Raw genomic sequence first — 12,347 nt, forward strand, 5'->3', positions numbered from 1 at the left:
TGTGTTACATTAAATTTCAAAGTGATGGAAGATAGCATGACACTCAAGAGTGATAAGTGTGTGGCTGGTCTGGTAAGAGTATTGCATAGGAATATATCGACACATTAAGTGGGAAACACGAGATCGACCGACGGCTCAATCGAATATTTTCACTCTCAAATAAACATCATATTATCATGATTATTTTGAGATCATTAAAAATATTTTGAGAATTATCCTAGTGAAGAGGGTAGTTTTACTAACTACCTTAATAACAGTAACCAACATGCTCGGCTAAATCAGCCAAACATAGATGGTTATTTTTACCAACTGCCTTAGTAACAGTAACCAACATGCTCAGTTAAATCAGCCAAGCATAGACGGTTATTTTTACCAACTACCTTGGCAACAGTAACCAACATACTCAGTTAAATCAGCCGAGTACGTGGGGTTATTTTTACATTTGCTCGGTTATTTTTACCCTGTACTACTTGGTTGATTACCCCTCGGTTGAATTAGCTAACTACTCGGTTAAATGCGCGACAGTTAACTAACCGAGTAGCACTCGGTTGCAGTAAACGAGCTCTGGGCATACTCTATATTGACAATCAACTTGGTTACTGGCAACCCAATTTTAGCTAATTTAACCCCCAAAATTTTCTTAGTGTAGTTGGGAGGGGAGCTAAGTTGAGTAAGCAAACTGTGATGTTAGTTTTTTTTTTTTTTTTTTTTTTTTTTTTAATACGAAATGTCATCGATAATGTTGGTGTCATAAGTTCCAAAAACTTAAATAAGTTATTAACGCAGGCTACTGGTGTTAGCATTAGTACTATAAAAATAATTTCTGGGAAAATTGATCTAAAAATCTAATCGGCACCAACTAAAAAGAAAATTATAAAACAAAAGCTTCAGTTCGACAAAATTGACGATTTCACTCATGATTTGTTGCGACGAACAGTTTTTGAATTTTATAAGGAATGCAAATCTGCCGCAACAGAAGCGCTAATTGAAGCAATGAGACTTAAGACAGCTGCCACCAAATACAAGTTTCCATACCAGCGTAATACAGTTTATCGCCTGCTACGAAGTATGGGTTTTAAATATAAATCCTCGGTGGAAAAATGTATCCGTAGTGAATCACCACATGTAATTGCATGGCGATACAGATACCTACATAGCAGCGGCGCAAATCTGTCTCCAGTATTGGGAAGGGGGAAAAGTATGACTTTTTTTTTTTTTTTTTGTTAAGCGATGCTCAAAATATTTGTGAAGTTGAAAAACAATCCTGTGGAGGATCAGGGAACAAAGTTGTCTTCAACATTTGGAGGCGGGAAGATTTGAGTCTTATTCTGGGGGAGGGACATCAATTTCTACTCACTTTCCTTTGTAGCAATCGGACACAAATCATCACACACCCCCAAAAAAAAATTCAAATCGGATTATTGGGTGGGACATCCCCCTCAGTTCCAAGATTGGAGGGGATATGTCCCCTTATTCCCCCCGGGATTTGCGCCAGTGCTGCATAGTATCAATAATGTTCGCGCTCAGGGTTATGCAGATGTGTACCTCGATGAAACGTGGTAACTTCTGTCGGATGAAGAACGGGACAGACGATTCGGACAATTGTGCTGTAACGAGTCCTGGGAATAAAAGTGATAGAATTGTTATTCTACATTGCGGTGGACATTCGGGTTTTATTGACGATGTGCTTCTAGTAACTCACAAAACAATTGCTGATGCTCCAGCAGATTATAATGGTAGCATGAATGCAGGTATCTGAGAATTGGTTTGAGGAGAAACTTCAAACGCCTTGAGACACCATCTGTAATTGTTATGGACAATGTCACTTATCACAGTCGTGTTCTCAAGCCAAAACCAGCCTCTTCCTGGTAGAAAAGCCAAATTCTTAATTACATGATTTTGCATAATATCCCCATTCCTAATCTTGTTCCTATAATTCCCGTTCTCCTTGATGTTATAGAAAAGTACACTTCTGTTACCGAAAGAAAAAAAGAAATACGTGGTGCACGAATTGGCTGCAAAATATGGGCATTTTGTGCTACGTTTACCACCCTACCATTGCGTCCTCAACCCCATCGAAATGATGTAGTCAGAACTGAAGGGTAGGGTTTCGTCTCAAAATTTAAGGAAACGCCCAGTGGGGAAAGTAATACAGGTTCTTAAGGAGTCCTGCATTCATGTGACGCCCGAAAAGTGGATAAATTATATCAAACATGTAAAAAAAAAAAAACTTTAAGTTTAACGTCCCACGGTTATGCCGGTTAGGCTAAAGGAGAATGTGATGATGGGTGAAATAGTGGAATGAAGAAAGTGGGAGGAAACGGGAGGACCCCGAGAAAACCCACGAGCACGGTGTGTGTTCACCACGAAGTCCACACGGCGCGAGCTGGGATCGAACCAGAGAGCCCAAGCACTGGAGGTGAACGCTCTACCACTGAGCCACCGCGCCCCCCATCAAACATGTATAAAGTATGTAACGACGCTACGAAAACTTTCAATCTATTTTTAATGAAACGATTGAAATCTGTGTAGTGGAGAGGGGGAGGGGACATGGTACGATTTTTACTTACCCGAGATTTAAGAACATATCGTCAGCTTGAGAAACATGATTTTTTTCCTACTTTAACTGTGATTCTTTACCTACAGTACATTTATGATGTACAATAATGTTTCTACTAATGTCCTACCTGGAGTAAATTACATTTTACGAAAGTTCTGCAATCTGTGCGAATCTTCCCCATGTGGGGGTAGATTGGTACTGGCTTGGAACAGATTGGTACCAGCAAAGTAAAATATCACACAGACTTTCTGATAATAGAGATAACATAATTTTTTGTTTTATTTTTCCATGAAATATTTTGAAATATAATATTCTATTGAACTTCCACAAACTCAAGTATTTTAACAATAGGTTTCAGGACCTACAGCAGCAAAAATGCAAAATAAAAATACGTTTCATAAAAAGAATTTCAAGATTTGTCAGAATATTTAGTAATTCAATAGATCTAGCTCAACATGTTATATAAAAATTAAAATAAAATAAAATAAAATAAAATAAGAAGTCCAATACTTGCTTGTGTTCTCATCAAAATTTAAAAGTCCCGCCAGCTATTTACAAAGATAAAAACGTACTATAAACAAGGTTCTGTCTCTATAGGGAAAAATAGAAGTAAATAATCCCAAGGGTTACCTACAGTTAACAAAATTTTGAAATTGTTCATACCTCAACTACTAAGCTGGAAAAGATGTTATAATTTTGGTTCGAGCGTCCCCTTGTCTCGAAAGGAGGCGGAGCTTGGTATTATAAAGGTTACCAAGAAAGTTCTGTCGCTTTTTAACCAACAACCTTCGAACTATCATGTCACATAAGACGTACCTGCAAGATCAAAAATAGTCCCATCAGCATCGACGACCTTCTGCCAACTCTCTGAAAGGTCATGGAATCCATTACGGTAGAACAGGTGGTAATCGGATGGCGCAATGTCCGAGGAGTATGGCGGATGCAGTAGTTTCTCATAAAAGACATAGAGTGGTGTCCCGGGCCATCCTAACCACGTGGACCTTGGCGTTGTCCTGTAACAGGATGACCCCTTTGCGATTCAGATGTGCTGGATTTAGAGTTTTGAGTTCTTGAATACAAACCAACTGCTTACAGTACACAGTTGCATTGATGCTCTGACAAACTGGTAGCAATTCCCGATGCACGGTGACACGAGTATTCCACCAAACACACAGGAGGACCTTCTTTTGGTGCAGTGTTTGTTTTGGCTGTTTTTGAACCGGCTCATGGGATGCCGGGGCCGTGGAGCTTCGTACAGGACCTATTTCTCATCATATGTCAACACCCTTCCAGAAATTTCTCCTTCCTCAGACAAGACAGCAAAGAAACACAGGTATCTGCTCGCGTTGCATTCTCGCTTGGATCCAATCATGTGGAAGCCATTGACCCAAGTTGATGGAGGTGTTGCCGAACGGTTTCTTCACTCACAGTGAATTGTAGTCTCAGTTCTTCACATGTCTGGCCACTGTTCGTCTTAATTGCTGCCTGATGATCTTCATTTTGTACATGTGTTGGCCTTCTGGCACGTGGTGCGTCTTCCAGTGTTTCGTCACCGTTTTTAGACTTGTTAAACCGCCGTTGCACTGTCCGCGTAGTCACGATACTCTCATAAAAGGCCTTGCATATCTTCTCCCTTGCTACAGCGGCGTTTGATCCCAGTTTGAACTCGTACACAATACTCGCACTTAGGGCTCACTGTGAAGGTCCCATGTTTACACTGTTCTTACGCAAGTTCACTGTGTAACTGAACTGACACAATCAGGTAGTATGTTGGGTATATCCACACCAACAACTGACCGCTTTATCTCCATTCGCATTCAACTCGCGGTGTGAGGGCCACTTGAACACAGACCTCCACAAAAAGCGAGAGACCTTTCTTGGTTACCTTTCTAATATTAAAGTTTCAAAAACTTCGCCGAAAAACTTTCAAATACGTTCCTGAAAGTCGAATAAATATGACGTTTACTACACTCTGGCTTTTAGCGTTCATGTACAAATATATATAACTTATATATATTTGAGGTTTTGTTACACATGTGCCTATTAAAATCACTCGCATATTATAACCTGGGGAAAAGAATCTTCACATTCTTTCTATAAATGCCCCTAAATGGTTAAACAATTTTCCAATCAAAAGTTTGTGTACCTATCGGCTATTCCTATAGTTCTGGAATGTCGGAAATAAAATAATAGGAAAGTTTTCCATATTACTTTGGTTAATTTATTTTTATGCTTTGATTACGGAAATCAAGCGATCACACATGAGATAGCATATATTATTGGTAACTTTTTCTACTTGATGTTAATAACAACGAAAACTGTGATATATGGGAAATGCAGAAAGAGTAGTCTACCCTCACAATTACACATGGAAGGGGTAGATTGGTACACACGAAAAAAAAAGTATTTGACAGTTGACAAATTTTCTTTCGCCAATAACTCGGGAACAAATGAATTCATTTGAATCTTTTTGTTGTTATTCATAGGATAGATATAATTTGATAACTTGCCAAAATCGGTACTGTAATAGGTTAATTTATTATTGAGTTATTAAAAAAAGGATTTTATCACATGAAAATGCACTATTTCGCACATTGGTCCGTACCAATCTACCCTTCATGGATGTGTACTAATGTGCTCCAACCGAACTTCAGGATCATTAATTCCTATAACTGAAAAATTACTCCACGCAGGACAATTGAATATAAATGAAATTATTTGTAAAGAATTACACTCTCATGCAACATACTTAAGTTTCAAAAATCCAGTGCTTATTACAAATATAAGCTTACAAAGACACTTTTACTCTAAGAAATCAAGTTCTTTTTCTGCACAGAAAAAAGAACGCTGCGTCTATCCATCAACAGTGCCTCACTATGTTCGTTTGTCACCAATGTTGCCACCACCACTGTTGTCCATTTACCTCTCACAGTGGAAAAATATTTACCTCGTACCTATGTGCCCCGTGTACCAGTATCCCCCCTCTCCCCTACAAGTAACAGATTCTTCAGAAGATGAGAGTGAAGAGGATAGCTCAAAAATAAGAAAGGTAAGAGTTTACTACATTTTGATCACATATATATTAATGTTGAAATAATAATAAATATTATTGTTAGTAGTAGTAAAAGTAGTAACAACAATAGTAGTAACAGTAAAATGGCTATTTCACACGCTTATCTTATTCGTGGTTCTGACGTTGATTTCCACAATTTTCGTTATTCACTTCCATTTTGAGGCAGGTAGAGGATCTTTTTTTTAAAAAAAAAAAAATAGTGAGACTGGTCTAGAGATCCAGAAATAAAGACGATGGGAGTCATATACTGACAACACCCACTAAATGTTGGTTGGCTGGCCATACACAATCATAGGCTGTATCTCCAGGAAGTTTAGTAATACTAATAGTAACTTCCAGCTACTAATACTAATAATAATAACAGTGGTACTCATCCCCCAAGTGCTTGGGCGCAATCATTCTCCAAATTTACCGTTACTTCCAAAATAATTAGTAGAGGATTGCCCCCCCTTCAGAAAAAGAAAAATAAGAATAAGAGTACACATTCTAATTTGTATCCTAAATAATAGGAGGCTATTTAGCGTGGCAGCTAGTGCCAAATTTCTATCTATACAAAATGAGTCTAGATTTGCATATGCCTCCGTCTACAATTTTGCTTTTTCAATTAAAAGAGAATGCATTCTTGGTCATGACAATTATTTTAGATGGTATTCATGCTAAGTACTCCTTTATAGGTAACATTCTTAAGGGCATCATTCAGGTATAATTAAAACTCGATTGTGCTATTTGCAATGAAATATTTGGTCTTTCAAAAAATAAAATAATAATCTTATGCGTGCAACCAGCACCTTAAATCCTCCTGTGGACACCCCTGAATAATAATAATAATTACAATAATAATGCTATGTTAAATCTATCACAAAAAAATATAACATTATGTCTTTATTTTCCTTTCTTTTTTCTTGTTTCTTCTTCTACCTGATGGTATCGGTCATCTGGCAACCACCAACTACCGTGCTAACAAGGGTTGGGTCACGGGTTGGGTTGCCCTTTTGGTAGTGGTATGAGAGAAGGCTCTCATGTTTTGGAATTTCCTATAGGTGTTGGCGACGTTTACGGCATGGGGTATTTATGTTTGAAATATTTTCTTGTGGCACATAAACATTATCTCTAAAGTACATTTTTCTCAGTTACTTTGTTTTCTTTTCGTATATCCCGAAATTCCAACATTCATGAAACACTTCAACATTACTGAGTAGCTACTAGAATAAATTTCAAAGGCCCTAGGCATTCAGAAAGAAATGTAATGGTCAATTGTCAATTACTAATTATGACGGAAGTTATAATACAAAGTGAATAATGAAAATTAACTACAGTAGATTGCAGGACTGGGTCTCATTAATTTATTATTGGCGGGGGGCCTATCGGGATTCTCCCGGTATCCCGGTGGGCCAATACAACCCTGGGCGGGAAGGGCCAATATACTTTGTTTTTGGAGAAGGAACTTTTCCGTAATGGTTTGCGTCAACGCAGCCTAAAATTTCGTTATAGTTTGCGATAAGACGTATCTGTTAAATTTGATTTTTGCTAATTTTGCATTGTGTTACGCTCCTCGATTTTTACCAAGACTAGTATTAAATTAGGCGGAAGAAATGGTATGTACGGTACCTTAGGTATTTCCTCTATTATCTACGCCACTACAATGATTGTTTTGTAACAATTTTCAAATAACTCATAGAACTTTCAAATTTGGGTAAAAAAAAGTACATAAACATTTTTCTGTTACAAATTTCATCGCTTTTGATACTTTTTAATGCTCGTTCCAGCGATATTAACTACAAGAAAGATAAGTGATGAAATTGTTAACCTCAACATTACACTGTGTAATTTATGTTCTATGGTGAGATATTCGATTCACAGCGTTGCCAGGTCTACAGATTTATCTGTAGATCTACAGATTTTTCGTAGCAATACGGAAAATAAGAATTTTTGGTATAATCTACAGATTTTCTTTTGGGTTCATGAGAACATCGTTCAGCTCAATACATGTGTTAAAATTCCAATGCTAAAATGAGGTACAAGCTGAAAGACAACTTTTTTTTTTTTTTTTTTAATGTCAATGAACTTTTATTGAGGTGTCGGTTGCAAGAAAAAAATGCCTGGACTTTGGGTTACAAAACTGTTTTCCGCTCTGCCTTTCTCTTTCCTTCCCTCTCTCGCTTTGTCACTACTGGCTCATCCTCAAGACATTCTCAGGTTTCTGGGCACCCTATCCTTGTTTTGTAGAATGAATTGTAAAAGAGAAAAGGCTCATTGATAGAAAAAAAAATCAACCGTACAAAGAGCCTTGCCGACATACGTATATGGTCTAGCATGTTGACCTTGGAGATTGGGGTTGGTTCGTGAAACGCAGAAGCTTATAAGTTACTGAAATGGCAAATAAGTCACACCATTGTTCATCGGCGAAAAATCTAGAAAAATATAGTCATTTTTCTCTCTTTTATTTTTCCGTGTTCCTTTTTAAGTACATTTGGTACCGGACCGGATGGACATTTACGACCCCTTCAACAGTCAATATCCAGTAACGCTATTTGAAAAAGATTTTCTCCAGTATATGAAAGAGGCGCCACAGACCTAACTCAAGAAACATCCCGACGAAAGGGGGATTTTTATAACAGCAAGTGTTTCTCTGTTTATTTGTGTCCTAGGTCTCTTAAAAAAAAAGAAAAAGAAAAAGAAAGAAATAATCCATTGTTTCTTTTATCTTGATTGTTGAATCTGCCGCTGTGGTAAAATTTTAACTTGCCGAACTTGACAAATAAAGCGAGTGAGGGATGAAAAAAAAAAAGTATATCCTAAACTTCCTCTATTTCCTTTCCCAGTAACTGGTATCTTTCGAATCAGAAATCATTTTCACTTTTAGTTTACATGTGACTTGTGTTACAGGATGCTGTGTTCATCTCAACGCTCCGTGTGTGTGTAATCGTGTGAAAGTGTTGTGCTGCGGGTTCGAATTTCTCAGCATGAGTTCTTCGGAAAGTATTGGTGAAAGTACAAGTACTACGCAACCATTAAGAAAGAAAGCACGATACAGCCAGAAATACAATGAGGGGTGGGAGAACGATCCATGTTTCAAAGGGTGGTTGAAACGAAGCAGCAAGGGGCCATTCTTTGCTTATTGCCGCGCATGTGATTGCCACTTATCATTAACGTCTGGAAAAGCGGATTTAAGAAAGCATGTTAATGTAAAAAAACACATTAAAAATTCAAATTCAATGGCTAAGCAGCGCACTATCTTCGAAATGACACCAAACGTATCAAAATCGAAAATAGACGATAATGTGAAATCTGCAGAGATACGTATTGCAAGTTTCATTTGTGAACACGATTTACCACTAAAAGCGGTGGAACATATCCCTAAACTTATACAGGCGGTATGTCCGGATTCTGAAATCGCGAAAAAGATAGAATGCGGTAGAACTAAAGCAACCGCAATTTTAAAAAATGTAACTGGGCATGAAAGCTTTAAGAACTTAATTGAGACTCTAAAGGAAAACAAATTTTCTCTGATTGTAGACGAATCTACAGATAAGGGATGTGTAAAACATTTGTGTATGGTGGCACGAGTAGCTGTGAATAGTGAAATTATAGATGCGTTTCTTGGTCTTCTCCCAGTTAAGGATGCAACAAGTGACGCTTTGTATGCGAGTATTGTGAGTTTTTTTGAACGATTTAACATACCCTACCGGGAAAATATGATAGGCTTTGCTGCTGACGGTGCCAATTCAATGCTAGGGGCAAATCATTCATTATCTACTTTGTTAAAACAGGATATCCCTCATCTGTTTATAATGAAGTGCATCTGTCACTCGTTTGCATTGTGTGCATCGTATGCGTGTCTCAAACTCCCGCGAGGCATTGAAGATCTTGCGAGAGATGTATATAATTTTTTTCAATGTAGCCCAAAACGTTTAGGGCAACTTGCAGAATTTCAGGCTTTCGTTAATGTAAAGCCACACAAATTGCTACATGTGAGTCAAACACGCTGGCTTTCCCTATCTGCAGTTGTTCATAGGCTTCTGGAGCAATATGAGGCATTGCGGTTATATTTTACGAATGCTGTTCTCAGTGAACGGCTTCTAGCATGTGAAAATATTTTGGCTAAGTTGAACGACCCTGTGACAAAATTATACTTACTCTTTTTAGAGTTCATCTTGCCGTTATTTAATAAGCTTAATTTACAAATGCAGTCAGAATCGCCACAAATACATGTACTCTACTCGGAGGTTGAATCGACACTAAAAACTATTCTAGATTGTTACATTCAGAATGATCATTTGTCGATTACGCCTCTGAAAGACATTCAATACAAAAATCCAAATAAATTCAAACCACTGGATGAAATATACTTGGGTGCAAAAGTGGAAATGACTATTTCAAAAAGTGACCAGATAAATCCGGCCCACATCAAAGATTTCAAATTAAGATGTTTGGAATTTCTGATTGAAAGTGCAAACCAAATTTACAGACGTTTTCCATTCAAAGACGATACAATGAAAAACCTTGCAGCACTTAACCCAACAGCTGTAAAAAACAAATCATTTGCCTCAATTGCATCTCTCGCGTCCGCCTTTCCCTCTCTCATAGATGAATGCCAATTACAGGAATTAGACACTGAGTGGCGAATATTAAGAAACACTAATCTTGATGTAATAACTGATGCATCTCCGAAGGACTTTTGGCTGTCAGTAGGAAATTTAGAAAAGGGAGATGGATCACAAATGTTTCCCAAACTTTCAAGTTTTATGATGCAACTTTTGTGCCTGCCACATTCGTCGGCTAGTGTAGAAAGGGTTTTCTCGCAAATTAATAGAATGAAGACGAAGCAAAGAAATCGGCTAGGTACAGACACTATGGTGGGATTGTTGCATTCTAAGAGACTTATGAAGAAATACTCGTGCTACGATTTCCCTATTTCGAAAACCTTGGTGCAGAAGGTAAATAACAAAATGTACAACGATGAATTATCCGACGATAATTAAAATGTCCCTTTTTCTTATTTGTATAAATTGTACAGCCTATATGCGTGTGTGTATATGTGTGTATATATATATATAGCTATATATTCGTATCCATATTGTATCGTTGTATGTCACGAACAGCCATATAAACTTAAATTCTCAAAAACTATATAAAAGGATTGATTTGTGTTAGTGAGTTTTGTGATGCTTTTCAATGCTACAAAAGGAACCTTTTCACTTGTTTCTATTGAACATTGTCTATTAAATAGGCCTACTGTGATGAAGAACTACTAGGAAACTGAGGTAAGTACAAAAATCATTACAGATATTCAGAAGTGCAGATAGTTTATATATACGGGCGTCTGGCGGGGGAGACGTGCCCCCCCCAATATTTTGAAGTAGAAAATATTCAATATTCTATTTTAATTTAGTTTATTTACTAACGACAATAACATATAAATAATAATAATTATATTTATTTGGAATTTAATATTCAGGCTGTGAAAGGATTATAACAGTTCTTGATATGTCTCAGGGGGTCCGTAAAGGTAAGCAGAAAGGTAACAAATGGAATTGAAGATAATAAATAGATTGGGCTAGGTACTACAATTTAAATCACTTTCTTTGATGCCCCCCCCCCTTCATTTTACATGCCAAAGACGCCAGTGTGCAGATATATATATACAGCAAATCCCATCCCCTCTCATGTGTTACTGATGGCAATAATTTACGTTTTTCCTTCTGAACCTTGCATATACAATTCGTCTGAACTCGAAGTCTTGCACGAAATTCGAATGTATCGTATAGGAATCATAGTGAACATCCTCCACAATTTTTTCTTCCCTTCTAGACTGAATATCAAAAAACCCTGAAAGACGCGTTTCATTATTTCAAGTGAAAGGTTCAAATGCCGAATTTCACATATCCAACTTTAAATAACTCCGAAACATGAGTATATTATTGTAATAATTGCTACTCTTATTCCTTCTTTCCACGTCGAATTAAAAAAAAAAAAAAAAACTTTTTTAGTGGTATCTTACGTCACAAATCCTATGGTGCATTTAATCTATCAAGCAGTCAGTCAGGACTATTTCTTATTATATATGCATATACAGGCGCGGATTCAAGGGGGGCTATAGGGGCTATAGTCCCCCTTGACGCAAGATGACCAGAACTTTTACTTTCAAAAACGGGACGCATACGGATCGGCGACCAGGGGGGGAGGGTATTTATCTGACTTCCACATTGCATTTTGGGACTCAGCAGTGTTTTCAATTTACAAAATATACAAGTAAGAATGATAACACACCGTTTCCAACTTAAGTACAACCCAACAATACTTTTAACTACTTGAACACTCAGAATTCCAACTCAATTTCCACTTGAAGCACGGAACACTCAATTCCCATTTGAACATTCAGAAGTTTCAGACACGGCTGAACCTTCCCAATGAGTGCTGGTACAGAAGAGTGTAGAATTTGCATTGACCATTTATATTTTGAATAATAATTACTTGACACCTGGGTCATTTTTGCTTAAAAACGGGACATTTAGGCATCCCGTTTGAGAATCAGATAAAAACGGATATTATATTATCATACATAAATTATTTATCAAAGTTGTATTACGTTTATCAATATTTTAGTTAGAAAAATGCTCACTACTGAAGAGGGGGCTAGGGGGGAGGCAAGTTTTTCAGTAGGGGTCAGGTCCCTTATAGCTTTGCCTCTACAGATTTTTCTCCAGATTTTTT

The 12,347-nt window shown here is 37.4% G+C and overlaps 1 protein-coding gene across 1 annotated transcript; it reads left to right on the top strand.

The window, feature by feature from the left end:
• Positions 1–8,875: 8,875 nt before the first annotated feature.
• On the top strand, positions 8,876–10,615 carry LOC145661558 (zinc finger protein 862-like). Its single transcript, XM_081726876.1, has one exon. It carries the CDS (start codon positions 8,876–8,878, stop codon positions 10,613–10,615), a length of 1,740 nt encoding a protein of 579 aa, XP_081583002.1.
• The last annotated feature ends 1,732 nt before the right edge of the window (positions 10,616–12,347 follow it).

This window comes from Thermobia domestica, chromosome 10 (genome assembly GCF_964235325.1).
Source record: "Thermobia domestica chromosome 10, izTheDome1.hap1.1, whole genome shotgun sequence".
Classification (NCBI taxonomy): domain Eukaryota; kingdom Metazoa; phylum Arthropoda; class Insecta; order Zygentoma; family Lepismatidae; genus Thermobia; species Thermobia domestica.